The sequence below is a fragment of the Camellia sinensis genome, chromosome 12, assembly GCF_055761805.1.
Source record: "Camellia sinensis isolate YWXY chromosome 12, ASM5576180v1, whole genome shotgun sequence".
Classification (NCBI taxonomy): Eukaryota; Viridiplantae; Streptophyta; class Magnoliopsida; order Ericales; family Theaceae; genus Camellia; species Camellia sinensis.
Window position 1 is genome coordinate 126,922,806 of NC_138972.1, and position 15,799 is coordinate 126,938,604.

At 37.5% G+C, this 15,799-nt stretch overlaps 2 protein-coding genes across 5 annotated transcripts; both read left to right on the top strand.

The window, feature by feature from the left end:
* The first annotated feature begins 1,220 nt into the window (after positions 1–1,220).
* Positions 1,221–5,384, top strand: LOC114302327 (FT-interacting protein 3). 3 transcript variants are annotated; one of them, XM_028247338.2, is made up of 3 exons: positions 1,221–1,395; positions 1,886–1,956; positions 2,784–5,384. In XM_028247338.2, the coding sequence occupies exon 3, from the start codon at positions 2,873–2,875 to the stop codon at positions 5,180–5,182; it is 2,310 nt and encodes a 769-aa protein (XP_028103139.1). In that variant the 5' UTR covers positions 1,221–1,395; positions 1,886–1,956; positions 2,784–2,872; the 3' UTR covers positions 5,183–5,384. The 3 variants fall into 3 exon arrangements, with proteins under 3 accessions (XP_028103139.1, XP_028103140.1, XP_028103141.1); XM_028247339.2 differs by lacking the exon at positions 1,221–1,395 and adding an exon at positions 1,398–1,735; XM_028247340.2 differs by lacking the exon at positions 1,221–1,395 and adding an exon at positions 1,432–1,632.
* A 1,299-nt stretch (positions 5,385–6,683) lies between these two features.
* Positions 6,684–9,470, top strand: LOC114302330 (ETHYLENE INSENSITIVE 3-like 3 protein). 2 transcript variants are annotated; one of them, XM_028247345.2, is made up of 2 exons: positions 6,684–6,894; positions 7,496–9,470. In XM_028247345.2, the coding sequence occupies exons 1-2, from the start codon at positions 6,860–6,862 to the stop codon at positions 9,243–9,245; spliced, it is 1,785 nt and encodes a 594-aa protein (XP_028103146.2). In that variant the 5' UTR covers positions 6,684–6,859; the 3' UTR covers positions 9,246–9,470. The 2 variants fall into 2 exon arrangements, with proteins under 2 accessions (XP_028103146.2, XP_028103145.2); XM_028247344.2 differs by having other exon boundaries at positions 6,714–6,894; positions 7,432–9,470.
* The last annotated feature ends 6,329 nt before the right edge of the window (positions 9,471–15,799 follow it).

Below are 15,799 nucleotides of genomic sequence, written 5' to 3' on the forward strand. Positions count from 1 at the left end.
GCACCTTATAATTATAGAAGAAAATTATATAAATTTATATTTTTTGAGTCATAATTAAAAAAAAAAAATTATAACCAAATACAAAAAAATTATAATTAAATATCTCAAAATAATATCATAATTAAAAAAAATTACTCATAACTAAAGAATAAAATAGCATAATTAAAAATGCATATGATATGGAGATGTGTATAATAGAATTCTCCACCAAAAAAAGCTAAATTCTCCCAAGATAGTAGGGGACATCAGGGCACCAAGGATCTTCTAGAGTGTTTTTTTCCTAAAGTTTCCTAAAGTGGTGTATTGTGTGGTTGAGATTTAATGCTGAAAAATTGATGTAACTTGTCATTAAATCTCAACCACACAATGCACCACTATAGGAAACTTTAGGAAAAAAAAACTCTAGAGGATCCTTGCTCACATCAGGGTCGGCTGTGAGATTTTCGGGCCCCAAAGCCAATAATCAACTAATAAATTTTTTGGGCTCTTCACATTTTTTTTTTCATTGAATGAAAAAAATGGAAAAAAAAAATAAGATAAAAGACAAAAGATTTGTGCCAAAATTACAAAAAAAACTTAGTATTACTTTACAATAATTAATAAGTGTCACTTGATCCTCGCTCTTCTTGCATTTTTAGAAGCAAATAAATCAATCATACTTGCATAATCTAGTTTTTTTGCAAAATCATTTTCAATGGATAACAATACTAATTATTTTAAATGGGTCTTTCAATTTTTTAATGAGTCAATTTATTTTAAGTTAGTTTGAGTCTTCTTTAATTTTTTTTTAGATTTAAAATATACCTAATATATTACAATAAACTATAATAGGAGGAGATCTTTTTTTTTGGATCTATTTTCAATAGATAACAATATTAATTTTTTTAAATGGCCCTTTTAATTTTTTAATGGATCAATTTATTTTAAATTAGTTTGGACCTTCTCTATTTTTTTTAACTTAAAACATACCTAATATATTACATTAAATCATAATAGAAGAAGCTCTTGTTTTGAATCTATTTCAAGGGGTGTAGGCCATGGGCCTTCTTGCCCCGTGCCGAGGGGCGGCACTGGGTGACATTTCTTATATAGTGCTCCAGTCAAATAATGAATAGCAAAATACATTAAGTTATTTATTTTTAAATTACTTAATAAAACTGAATCAATAAATGATATGAAACTAATAAACAAAAAAAATTAAATGGTCACAAAATTAGATCACACCAGAGAGTTATAACTGATTATGTGTGATTGAATTCTGTACAAACAGACGAATTGACTGGTAACTACCCCCCACTGCAAGTCTCATGAGGATTTTTGGTTCATCACCTTCATTCTCTCTCTCTCTCTCTCTCAAACATTCTCTGTATCTAAACACCAGTGTCTTCAGTGCATGTAAGTAGAAAAATGCCTTAAAGTTCTTGCCAACCCTTGCCACTCTTCAGTTTAGTACACTCCCAAACTTTGATATTTACATTTTCTTGTCTATATAAGTGCTCGTTCAATCCCACAAAGTACACTATGAGAAACCCATGATTTTTTTTAATTTTTTTTTTTTATCGTTTCTGTTCTTTCCCCAGCTGTTTGGGTGCTGAGAACATGTGTGGAAACTGAAAGAAAACTGTTACTTGGGTATAGTTTCAAACAATATAAATTTTTTGAAAGTACTTTTTAGGTGCAAACATTGCAATCAAATATGCTTCTTGAGAAAGAAAGAAAAAGCACTTCCTAAAATGTACCAACACAGTACCTAACCCTATTATTTTTTAAATTTCCTTTTCTTCCTTTCTGCCTCTGTTTTCTCACCAACCAAACAAAGAAATGTTGAATTGGTTGGTTTTCTTGCTTGACACTCAATTATTTTGATTTGGTTTTGGATTTGCAGGGTTTTTTCATTCATTGTGATGCAAAGCTTTCAGAGAGGTGCCTAATATTTCTCTGCTACAAATTCATGAGGTTCTTACTTCCTCTTTGATCTCTGCTCATGTCGTTTATTTCTTGGAATCATTGGCCTATTTCCAATTTTATTTCAGTTTTTTTTGTTTTCGTGTGAGTTGTTTTTTTAAAAAAATTCATGAAAACAGATTTCCGAAACAATTTGCCAAATAAATTTTTTTCTTTGATGAAAGAAGAAAACAAAAAAAGAATAGCTGATACGCATGATTTGTGAGTGATTACACATATTTGGTAAGATGTACCGAATGATAGTGGTTAGTGTAAAAAAAATAAAAATAGAAAAGAAGAAGAAATTGTGCTCTCTTTTACTCTAATTAGTGCAACAACAAAAATACATATGTTTTGGGTAAAAAAAAAAAACTCATATTGGAAATGGAAATGGAATTCATAGTTCTGAACTCTGTTTTGCTTTTGCTTTTGCTTATCAACTTTGTTGCTCTGAGAAATTTAGCCCTGCAATTACAATTGAAAGAATTAAATTTTTGTTGGCAATTGGATCAAAAAGACCTCAATCATGGAATGAAAACAAAAGCACAAATTTTCATTTTCAGAGGTTTTTTGGAGCTCAATGTTGGTTTTTAAATCCATGTTCTTGTTTTGAATCTCTTATCTGAACTCTGTTTTTGCTTTTGTTTTTGTTGCTAAATTCAGCCCCAATCAGTATATAAATCTTAGAGAACATTTCCAATTTGATAGAATTGTATTGTGTCAAATTTGTATCGAAAATACCTTAAAAAAACCATGAAATGAAAACAAAATCACAATTTTTTTCAAATGTTACATTTTAAATCAATATTTATGTTTCTGAATCTGTGTTCTTTTCGCAGATTGTGACTTCTTGTGAGTGTTGTACAACAAAAGTCCCCACTTTTTCATTCACTTCAGTTTCCTCAGTGAAAACAAGAAGAAAAAGAAAATGCAGCGACCTCCGGTACCAGGAGAGTTTGCAATAAAGCAGACCGCCCCCAAAATAGCCGGGGCAGGGGTCACTGGAGGAGACAAGCTAACGTGCGCGTATGACCTTGTCGAGCAAATGGATTACCTTTATGTTCGGGTTGTCAAAGCAAAAGAATTACCTGCGAAAGATGTGACCGGGGGTTGTGATCCATATGTTGAAGTAAAGGTGGGTAACTACAAAGGAGTCACCCGGCATTTTGAGAAAAAGTCCAACCCCGAATGGAACCACGTCTTCGCTTTCTCCCAGGACCGGTTGCAAGCCTCTTTCCTGGAAGTCGTGGTGAAAGATAAAGATGTGGTGTTGGATGATTTCATAGGAAAAATTCAATTTGATCTCTCTGAAGTCCCTAAACGTGTGCCACCGGATAGCCCATTGGCGCCACAGTGGTATAGACTTGAGGATAGAAAGGGGGATAAGATAAAATCAGGGGAGATTATGCTAGCGGTTTGGAAGGGGACTCAAGCGGATGAGGCGTTTCCTGATGCATGGCATTCAGATGCAGCAACTGTTAGTCGCGAAGGGGTTACGAATATCCGAGGGAAGGTATACTTAGCCCCTAAGCTTTGGTATGTTAGGGTTAATGTGATTGAATGTCAAGATTTGCTACCAAGTGACAAGGCTAGGCTGCCTGAAGTTTCGGTTAGGGTTACTCTCGGAAACCAAGTAGGGAGGACTAAAATTCACTCGAAGACAGTTAATCCGATGTGGAATGAGGATTTGGTGTTTGTAACTGCCGAGCCATTTGAGGAACCTTTGGTTATAAATGTGGAAGATAGAGTTGGGTCCAACAAAGATGAGATTTTGGGGAGGTGTGTGATTCCATTGTCCAATATTCCAAGGAGGTTCGACAACAAGGCAGTGCCACCACGGTGGCATAATCTTGAGAAACACCATATTGTCGAGGGAGAGAAGAAAGAGACTAAATTTGCAAGTAAGATTCATTTGCGGATCTGTTTAGAAGGCGGGTACCACGTGCTTGATGAATCAACTCAATACAGTAGTGATGTCAGGCCTACCTCAAAGCAGTTGTGGAAGTCCAGCATAGGGCTATTGGAATTGGGTATCATAAGTGCCACCGGTTTGTCGCCAATGAAGTCGAGGGATGGTTTAGGAACCACAGATGCGTATTGTGTGGCCAAGTACGGGCCTAAATGGGTGCGAACAAGGACAATCATTGGCAGCACTGCTCCAAAATGGAATGAGCAGTACAGTTGGGAGGTTTATGATCCGTGCACTGTAATCACAATAGGCGTGTTTGACAACGGTCATTGGCAAGGGGGTGGAAAAGATACAAAAATCGGGAAGGTCAGGATTCGACTGTCGACACTCGAAACTGACCGTGTTTACACACACTCGTACCCTCTCATTGTCCTTCAAACTTCCGGGGTGAAGAAAACAGGCGAGGTTCAGCTAGCAGTGAGGTTTTCGTGCACGTCTTTTGTCAACATGTTGCACAAATATACACAACCATTGTTGCCCAAAATGCACTATGTTCATCCCTTGTCTATAAGCCAGACCGATAATTTAAGGCACCAAGCAACACAACTAGTGTCGATGAGGCTGAACAGGGCTGAGCCGCCACTTAAAAAGGAGGTTGTCGAGTATATGCTCGATATGGGTATTCATATATGGAGTGTGAGGAGGAGCAAAGCTAATTTTTTCCGAATCATGAATGTTCTAAGCGGTTTGATCGCGGTTGGAAAATGGTTTGATCAAATTTGCCACTGGAAAAACCCTCTCACAACCATTCTAATTCATGTCCTTTTCGTCATTCTGGTCCTTTACCCGGAACTGATTCTCCCCACTATTTTCCTCTACTTGTTCTTCATTGGGATTTGGCAATACCGGTGGAAGCCACGTCACCCTCCTCACATGGATATCCGACTATCCCACGCTGATGCAATCGGTCCTGATGAATTAGACGAAGAATTTGATAGCTTTCCGACTAGTAAAGGAAGTGACGTGGTTCGGATGAGGTATGATCGGCTGAGGAGTATAGGAGGGAGGATTCAGACCGTGGTCGGGGACTTGGCGACTCAAGGGGAGAGGCTTCAATCTCTTATTAGTTGGAGAGACCCGAGAGCCTCAGCTTTGTTTGTCACATTATGTTTGGTTATGGCTTTCGTGCTTTACGTTACGCCTTTTCAAGCCGTGGCACTTGTGTTGGGATTTTACATGCTGAGGCATCCAAGGTTTCGACACAAGCTTCCATCGTTGCCTCTCAATTTCTTTCGAAGATTGCCTGCAAGGAATGACTCATTGTTATAGGCACGATTCGCCGATTCTTCCATATGAATTACTATTATTATTATTATTATTTTTTCCTTTTTTTTTGAGGGGAACAAGAAGCTTAAAGAATGTGTAATTTTTCTTCTCCTGTATGCTGATAAACTTTCTGTTTATGTTCAATGTTGTTTATATTTGAATTCTGCTTTAATTATTGAAATAAATGTATGTTGATTTGTAGATCCATGAAGACTAAGATCATCAGATTAAATTATTTTCGTTAGATTTTAAACCTGTGTAGCTTAGATTAGATCACAAACTGTGGAGTTTTTGCTTACCAAAAAACAGAATGGAACCGAAACCATTCCATTTCGTTTAAATTGAAACAAAACGACCTGTTTTATTTATTTTAAAGCTCTTTACTTTCAGTACAAAATTACTAAAATACATTTAATGAAATAAATATCAAGCTCAATTTTATTTGCAAATTAAACAGGACTTTTAATTTAAGGTTCACAAGTTGAAATATCATCATAATATTTAGTATGAAATCCCATCCATTGTGGAATGGATTAGTTGAACAATATTCCAGAAATTTTGATAAGCTAATTTTTGACTCTCCATAATTCTAGTGAAGTTTGATTTCATATGTTAAAAAACACACACATATCTATAATGACAATTAACTCAAAATTACAAGAATTATACTCTTAAAAATATTAAAAATCAACAGCCATGATTATGACTACGATTTTACATAAAATAAAAAATACTAAAAAATAGATAGAAACTGTTTGGGAATTCTTATAAAAAAAAAGGTCATTTTTTGTTAGTGAAATGATTTATTCACCAAATATATTGTCGCTGAATCACTTAAATTTGTGCTAGTTTGAATGATTGTTCGGATGACTGGCTCCCATCTACCACGATTGTCACCTTGTTATTCGGATGACTCACATGAACAAATTCGGACAATTGGAATGACATCAAATTCGGTGGATGTAACATTGTTAAAAAAAATTAAAAAATCCAAAATCCAAAAGCTAGCTTGCAATCGGTAAAAAAAAAAAAAATTAAAATTAAATATTACATCAATTTTTTCACTAATTTTTTTTTTATTTTAGCAATTTCTCAAACATATTATTAATTTTTGGGTGAATTATAAATACAAATATTGAGATTTATTTAAAATACGAATTGTTTCATGTGGTTTTAAAAATTACATCTTATCTTTTTAAGTTTCTAATGACATAACAAATGACATTTTTATTAATAAATTATAAAATTAATTAATAATTTTGAATATTATTAGGTACATACTTCAATTGTAATTTTATTATTATATAAAAGAGTAATTAAAATTTTTATTTATTTATTTATTAATTTTATTAAATAAAAAATTTTGACAATGAATATTTATAATGTCAAGTAATCCGTATTTTAAGTAAAATTCCTGTGTTTGTAATTTGTTTTTTTTATTTTTTAAAAAACTAAGAAGTTGGAAAAAAAGAAAAAGAAAAAATGAAATTCAGTCCAAACGACCGCCCAAGCTGATATTGATAATTAACAAATAAAAAACGCTGAGGTGCTTTCTTGTCCGATTAGAATCGAGCTCAACTAGGTGTTTTTTTCTCCCCCCAAATCCTTATTTTCTCTGATAGATTTCTTAGTTTTTGTTTCTTTAAAAAAATTAGGGTTTTCAGGTGCCGATCGAAATTGATGGGTGCGTTTGAAGAGATTGCAGCTGATATCAGGTAACGATTCAAATTCTTCGCCCACCGATAACCTTCAATTTTCTTGGGTCTCTCTTTTTTCTGTCTTCTCGATTTTTTCAATTTGTTTTCTCTAAATTCTCGATGTATGTCTGAAGAACTGTATTTACGATGATTGTTGTAATTCTACAGAATTGATGATTTGGTTTTGTTAATTTATTTATTTTATATGAAACCCACTTTATGATTAGTTTGTTAGATTGCCAAAGATTTGAAAGTAGGTTTTTTTTTTTAAATTTTTTTTTTGATGTATTAGTTTATGTTTGTAATATCTATTCAAAGTATTGGAATTGATTGGTAGGTTTGCTTTGATACCCAATTAGAGTGTTTTGTTATTGTGCAACATGTTGGTTAACCTTTGTTTCAATCTAAGGCCAGATAAGGGTACTGTTTATATTAGTTTATGTCTTGTTTTTTTTACTCATCCAAACATGATAATGAGAAAACACAATTTTTTATTTTCTTTTCTCACCTAGATGACAATGGACCACGATCATTTCTTTTCTTTTCTCACTTCAGTTTTCTATTACACTTTGATTTGAATGGACCATTTTATGATTCATGCCAATGGGTTGGGTGACAGTTCGGATGTAGAAATGGATGAGATAAGGTGTGAGAATATAGCAGAGAAAGATGTCAGTGATGAAGAGATCAAAGCAGAAGATTTGGAGAAGCGAATGTGGAAGGACCATATCAAACTTAGGAGGATCAAGGAAAGACAAAAGCTTGCAGCCCTACAAGCTGCAGAGAAGCAGGAGCCCAAGAAGATGCGACTAGATCATGCTCGGCGGAAGAAAATGGCAAGAGCTCATGATGGGATATTGAAGTACATGCTGAAGCTTATGGAAGTGTGCAAAGCCCGAGGATTTGTGTATGGGATAATTCCCGAGAAGGGTAAGCCGGTGAGTGGTGCATCAGATAATATAAGGGCTTGGTGGAAGGAGAAGGTGAAGTTTGATAAGAATGGGCCAGCTGCCATAGCAAAATATGAAGCGGAGTGTCTTACAAAGGAAAAGGAAGATGGTTTTCAAAAGAGAAACTCCCAAAACATTCTTCAAGAGTTGCAAGATGCAACGTTAGGGTCTCTCTTGTCTTCGTTGATGCAACATTGTAATCCACCTCAGAGGAAGTACCCCTTAGAGAAAGGTATTCCTCCGCCTTGGTGGCCAACAGGGAGCGAAGAATGGTGGGTGAAATTGGGGCTACCCAAAGGTCAGAGTCCTCTGTATAAGAAGCCTCATGATTTGAAGAAGTTGTGGAAAGTTGGAGTTTTAACTGCTGTGATAAAGCACATGTCACCTGATGTTGCAAAGATCAGGAGGCTAGTCCGGAAATCAAAGTGCTTACAGGATAAGATGACTGCTAAGGAGAGCTCAATTTGGTTGGGGGTTTTGAGTCGAGAGGAATCCCTCTTCCAGCTGCCTAGCAGTGACAATGGGGCATCTGGCATGTCTGAGCCACCTTCAAGTGGCCATGGAGAAAAGAAGAAACCTTCTGTCAGTAGTAACAGTGACTATGATGTTGATGGCATTGATGATGGTGTGAGTTCTGTTTCATCTAAAGATGACTTGAGAGATCAACCAGTGGAAGTGGAACCATCTAGTCAACCTCAAAATACTACACCCCATCATTTCAAGGATAATGAGAGACTAGAGGAGCAACCTAGAAGAAAAAGACGACGTGTGCGATCAAGTTCAGCTGCTCAACAGGCTGCACCATCTTCTAGTGAGCATCTACATCATGAACCGCGAAACACGCTGCCTGATATAAACCAAACTGATGTACCTTCCCCTATGTGTGGCGGCCGACACAAAAATGATACAACTGAAACTATGAGGCCTGTGGAGAAAGGTCTTCAGGACCCTAGATTGCACATTGAAATTCAAAATACCAGGTTGCTTAATGGTCGAAATTCTGGGTTGCATCAAGATCAAAGATCAAAAGATTCTCGGATGCATCATGGCCCTACTCATGATTTTCATAGTCTATCACTGGAATTTGGGTCCAGTAGTGTTGGACAGCAGACCCAGATGGGATTTAGTGAACCGTGGGTTAGACCAGAGGATTCTGGAGTCAATGTACCACCACTGCATGAAAATGAAAATGCTATTTTTGAAGGAGATATGCACCAGTATTTGAAAGACACCTTTCAGAATGATCAAGATAAACCTCTTGCAAATCACTTTGGATCTCCAATCAATAGCCTGTCGCTAGATTATGGAGGATTTGACAGCCTATTTCATCTTGGAATCAATGACTCAGGTTCATTAGATACCAGTGATATAGACTATTTGCTTAAAGATGATTGGATGCTCGATTGCTTTGGAGCGTAGATTGTCAGATTTTGTGAGCGACATTTTACAGTAACACCTTCCTTTAATACTCCGATCCCTCAATGTAGTGCAGATGTAATGAATAGGTTCAAAAAAAATTGTCTGGTGGTGTAAATAAGTCAAATTTGTTTGATTGGCAAAAACAGCATGGTTATAGTGTCTTGTTCTTTTTTCCTTGACCAAGCTTGAAATTAATAACAATTTTTCATGTCTTCTGTTTGTCTATTGGTTATATATGTTGCAGAAAGAAACTATATATTTATTTCTGGAATTCGATTGTCAAATAGGTTTTGATTCTGAACCTTTGTTTGCTTTGATTGTGCTATGTTATTCATTCCAAGCAAGTTGAAGCATGTCTCATGACAGTCCATATTATACTAATGTTAGGAAAGCATTGAAAACATACTATTGTATGCGACATTCCTTAGCTGAGGCAAGCTAATACAGATAGCTACATAACTAGATTAAACATTTAGAAACTGAATTCTGTTAAGTATTATTGTATAAGGGTAGTTAAGGATAGTTATGTCTTTTGTTCCTTTAGTCTTTTATTATAAGTATGTGTAACCCTAATAGGTTTATGAGTGTGAATAATATACAGTTCTCTTCCTTTTCTTTCTTTTATGCAAATCTAACATGGTATCAGAGCATCATCTTCCTTCTTGAAGATTCATTTCTTTTTCTTGTTTCTTTCGTTCTTCCTTGTACACAGAAAAAATCAGGAAAAAAAAAAAAAAAATCGAAAAAAAAAAAAAAAAATCCTTTATGGTCGAAATTTGATGGGTTTTCACCCTAGATTTTTATTTTAATTTTAATTTTTTGATGAGTTTTTGAGTGTTTTTCCAATTTTTGTTGATTTTTGGAAAAAACGATTGATTTTTTTTGGAAGCCCCTGCTGCGGCCTGTTTTTGGCTGTTTTTTCCCTTCCTCCCTCTACCTTGGGAGCCGACTGGGACTGATCTAGGGTTGGGAGGACTGGTTTTGATGATTTGGCAAGCTTTCACTCTATTTTTGTCAATTTTTCTCAGTTTCAGCACGTTTTCTCTCAGTTTCTGACTGGTTTTGGTCTCTCCAGCCCCTGTTTCGGCTCTGTTTTTGTCTCTAGAGGTAACTATTGTCCCTAAGTTGAGTTGGTGGATTGCCTCTGTTGGTTTTTGCTGTTTTTCGACTGGTATTTGCTTTTTTCCTATTGTGGGCATTTAATTTTCAATGGCTGAGGGTGAGACTAAGGATACAATTAGTGATGAGGGTGGCCTCCGTCGTGTTATGACTCTTACCGACAATCCCTCTCTTCAAATTAGTCCTGTTAAATTGGATGGTTCCAACTATTTGATTTGGTCCCGCTCATGTGGTCTTGCTATTGCTGCTCGCCGTTTGACTAGCTACATTACTGGTTCTCTTCCCCTACCGGATGGTGATGCCTCACTCCATACTCAATGGATTTCTGAAAATGCTCTTGTTATGACTTGGCTCATCAACTCTATGCAGCCCACTATTAGTCGGAGTTTCCTTTTATTAGATACTGCTCATAAGATTTGGATAGCTGCAGCCCAAATGTACTCCCAACAAGGTAATGATGCACAGGCGTATGAGTTGAGGAAGAAGCTTCGGAGCTTAGATCAGAAAGATAGATCACTCGCAGTCTACTATGCTGAGTTGAGTAGTTTGTGGCAGGAACTAGACTATTACCAAAGCTTCCAGGCTGTTTGTTCTCAGGATGCCACGTTGTTTCAACAAACCGTTGAGAAAGAGCGTGTGTATGACTTCCTTGCTGGCTTGAACTTGGAGTATGATCAGATTCGCGTCCAGGTGTTGGGTCGTTCACCTTTTCCCACCCTACGCGAGGCTTATGCCCTTGTCCAGCAAGAGGAGAGTCGCCGTAGTGCTATGGTACATTCCTCTATTCAGGATCGTTCTGCTTTAGCTGTTGCTCCTCCTCCTCGGGCTCCTCGGCCTAGTCCAGTTCAGTCTGGGAGTCAGGGTACACTGGTTGATCGAGATCGCTTGAAGTGTGATTATTGTGGGAAAGACAGACATGATCGAGAGCATTGTTGGAAACTGAATGGTCGCCGTACTCGGGGTCGAGGTCGTGGTAGTACAGCTCGACCCCAAGCACATGTGTCCGAGATTGCTGTGAGTCCTTCTGAGCCCAACACTCTTTCCCAGGATGAGTTACACACTCTCAGACGTTTGATGGCTCGACTTGACTCTCCTTCTACCACAGTTTCTTCTACTTCTGCTTCTTCCAATTTTGCCAACACAGGTATTCCTGCTAGTGCTCTTAGTACCTTATCATCGCCTTCTTGGATTATTGATTCCGGTGCCACCGATCACATGACAGGTGCCTCTAGTCTTTTCTATTCTTATTCTCCTTGTTCCGGCCGAGACAAGGTTCGAGTGGCTGATGGCACTTTATCCTCTGTCTCTGGCAAGGGTTCAGTTCATTGTTCATCTTTGCTTTCTCTTTCCTCTGTGCTTCATGTTCCTACTTTTTCCACTAATCTGCTTTCTGTTAGTAGTCTTACTACTTCTCTAAATTGCTCAGTGACATTTTTTCCTACTCATTGTGTCTTTCAGGACCTGGCTACGGGGAAAACGATTGGCAATGGTAGAGCACAAGGTGGGCTGTACTTTCTGGATGCCGTTCCTCCTGTCGTCCCATCTCAAGCTCTCAAGTGCACTATTGGCTCCTCTCTTTCTCTCCTTCATCAGTGGCATCGCCGTTTGGGTCATCCTTCCTTTAATGTTTTAGAGAAACTTTTTCCTTCTTTAGTTCGTGATTGTCCTAGGAGTATTTTTGGTTGTGATGCTTGTGAACTTGCAAAGCATAAACGTACTTGTTACCCTTCAATTAATAAAAGAAGTACTTTTCCTTTTATGCTTATTCATACTGATGTGTGGGGCCCTTCCCCTGTGGTTTCTACTTCTGGGTATCGATGGTTTGTTACTTTTATTGATTGTTTTTCCCGTGTGACTTGGATTTACTTGCTTCGAACTAAGAGTGAAGTTTTTTCTTGTTTCCAAACTTTTCATAAAATGGTGACCAATCTTTTTAATGCTCAAATCAAAATTCTTCGTAGTGATAATGGGACTGAGTATGTTGATGGAGTTTTTCGGGCATACTTAGAGGAGCATGGCATTCTTTATCAGACTAGTTGTGTTGGTACTCCTCAACAGAATGGGGTTGCCGAACGCAAGAATGGCCATCTTCTTGAAGTTGCTCGCTCTCTCTTGTTTACCATGAATGTCCCTAAGTCTTTTTGGGGTGATGCTGTTCTTACCGCTGCTTACCTTATCAACCGTATGCCTTCCAGTGTCCTCCAATTCCAGATTCCTCTTCAACTGCTTCCTGTCGCATATCCCACCTCGTCTCTTCCTCCTCGGGTGTTTGGGTGTGTCTGTTTTGTTCATTTGCAACCTCGTACTCGTGGGAAACTCGATCCTAAGGCTGTGCGTTGTGTCTTTATTGGTTATTCTGCTACTCAGAAGGGTTACAAATGTTATGATCCTCACACTCGCAAAGTGTATGTCAGTATGGATGTCACTTTCCGTGAAGCTGTGTCCTTCTTTCCTTCTCCTCCGCCATCTCCTCCGGGGGAGAGTAGTGGTATGGATGAGATTGCGGATGAGGAGATGGCCTATCAACACGAGTTGTCTTTTTTCCTTCCTAGTCAGCGGACTATTATTTGTGGTGAGGGGGAGCCTAATAGTTCTCTTGATGTGGAGCCTGACATTAGTGGTCGTTTGGACAGGGCTGATTTTAAGACTTATTCTCGACGTCCGAAAGAGCAAGCATCTCTTGTGCCACCAAACCCATCATCATCCCTCATGCCAGTTCCAGGTAATGCATCTCAGTCTATCCCTCTACCTGTAGTTGAGAGTCCTGTTGTCAATGATTCGAGTCTTCCTATTGCTCTTAGAAAGGGGGTTAGGGCATGTACTCAACACCCCATTTCTAAATTTGTGTCATACGATTCATTGTCTTCTACATATCGTGCTTTTGTTTCGTCTTTGTCTTCTGCATGTATTCCCCAGGGTTGGACAGAAGCTATCAATGATCCTAAGTGGAAAGTAGCTATGGTAGAAGAGATGCAAGCTCTAAGCAAGAATAACACTTGGGAGTTGGTTTCTCTTCCTAGTGGAAAAAAGCCTGTAGGGTGTAAATGGGTGTTCACCATCAAGCAGAAAGCAGATGGAACAATTGAACGGTACAAAGCACGGTTAGTGGCCAAGGGATTTACTCAGACATATGGAATTGATTACCAAGAAACCTTTGCTCCTGTGGCGAAGATGAATTCCATTCGAGCTATTCTCTCATGTGCAGCTAATTTGGGATGGCCTTTACAGCAGTTAGACGTGAAGAATGCATTTCTCCATGGTGATTTGGAGGAGGAGGTATATATGGATATACCACCAGGATTCTCATCTCAGTCTACAGTTGGGAAAGTTTGTAGGTTGAAAAAGGCGTTATATGGTTTAAAACAATCTCCTCGGGCTTGGTTTGACAGATTCCTAAAGGCTATGTTGAGGTTCGGGTATAAGCAAAGCAATGCAGATCACACAATGTTTGTCAAACGTCACGCAAATAAGGTAACTGTGCTTATAGTGTATGTGGATGACATAGTTGTGACAGGTAATGATGAGGAAGAAGTGACACATCTTAAGATGCTGTTGGCCAAGGAATTTGAGATCAAAGACCTTGGTTCATTGCGGTACTTTCTTGGGATTGAAGTTGCCAGATCTGACAAAGGCATCTTTCTTTCTCAGCGAAAGTATATTCTAGATCTTCTTGAGGAAACTGGCATGTTAGGCTGCCGACCTGCTGATTCTCCAATTGAGGCTAATCACCATCTTTGTAGTGGTGTTGGTGATCTTGTGGAGAAGGAAAGGTACCAGCGACTTGTTGGAAGACTTATATATTTATCCCACACTCGTCCAGATATTGCCTATGCGGTTGGGATAGTGAGTCAATTTATGCATGAGCCTCGTGCCCCTCATTTGGATGCAGTGTATCGTATTTTGAGGTATCTTAAATCTGCTCCTGGAAAAGGGATTTTATTTTCCAATCATGGTCACTTGAGGTTGGAGGCATTCACAGATGCTGATTGGGTTGGTTCTATAGATGACAGGCGATCTACCTCCGGTTATTGTGCATTTGTGGGGGGAAATTTAGTGACATGGCGTAGTAAGAAACAAACAGTGGTGTCCAGATCTAGTGCAGAGGCAGAATACAGGGCTATGGCGCATGGTACATGTGAATTGATGTGGCTCCAGTCCTTGTTGAATGATATTGGGTTTGTTTGTAGTGAACCATTGACACTGTACTGTGACAACAAAGCTGCCATTAGTATTGCTCACAATCCTGTTCAGCATGATAGAACCAAGCATATTGAGATTGACAGACATTTCATCAAGGAGAAATTGAATAAGGGTTTCATATGTATGCCTTTTGTGAAGTCTGCAAATCAATTGGCTGATGTCTTTACTAAGGGTCTTAGTAGTAAAGTTTTCCATCCTATTTGCTGCAAGTTGGGCATGAGAGATATCTTTGCACCAACTTGAGGGGGAGTGTTAAGTATTATTGTATAAGGGTAGTTAAGGATAGTTATGTCTTTTGTTCCTTTAGTCTTTTATTATAAGCATGTGTAACCCTAATAGGTTTATGAGTGTGAATAATATACAGTTCTCTTCCTTTTCTTTCTTTTATGCAAATCTAACAAATTCCTTGAAGACCCTTTCAAATTTGAATCTCACAAGTGTCTCCAGAAATGTCTGCATGGTACCTGTGCAAAAGTAACCTGTTTGATTGAAAATATTGTTGGGCTTGGGCAATGTAAATAGATAATTATACATTGGTGTTTCTTTCTGTTTTTTCGAGCTTAGTAGAAGTTGAAAAGTTGATAATTAGAAGGCAAAAGTCAAAATCACATATTTCCCGAATCCCCTTGCTCAAAATTTTTCAGCTTGTTTAAGGTGTTTTTACTTAGGCCTGTTTGTTTTGGGGTGTACTAGATGAGAGGAGATTACGATGAAGGTGAGATTATTTAGTGTTGTGTTTGTTTGTAGAGTTGCGGAAGGGATTAGGATGGAGGAGGGGATTAAGATGGAGGTTGGAAGGGGGATTGGGATGGAGGAGGTGGAGGTGGTATTAGAAAAATAGTGAGGGGATTGGAAATTTTTTTATTTTTTACATATTGGAATTTTTTTTTTAAACATTAATGTTTAATTTTTTATATTTTTTTTATTTGTTTTATTATTTTATATAAAAATAATTGAACAATTCTTACACTAACAACTATCATCAAAACAAACATAATTTTACTATATTTTATTACACATCTTTTCATAAAAAGTCAAAAAGTCATTTTGATTTTACTATAATATTTTATTACACATCTTTTTATAAAAAGTCAAAAAATTATTCTAAACATTTTTTTTCCTCTATTTTTTTAGCCAAAAAGTGTACTTATATATCAAATCTTAAACAACTCATAATCGTTTCACTTTTTCTTTTACAATTATCAAATTAATTACAAAAAAAATCAACTATCTTC

Excerpts from the sequence above, each read along its gene's own strand:
- LOC114302327 (XM_028247338.2), top strand. The coding sequence starts at position 2,873 with ATGCAGCGACCTCCGGTACCAGGAGAGTTTGCAATAAAGCAGACCGCC.
- LOC114302330 (XM_028247344.2), top strand. The coding sequence starts at position 7,455 with ATGGACCATTTTATGATTCATGCCAATGGGTTGGGTGACAGTTCGGAT.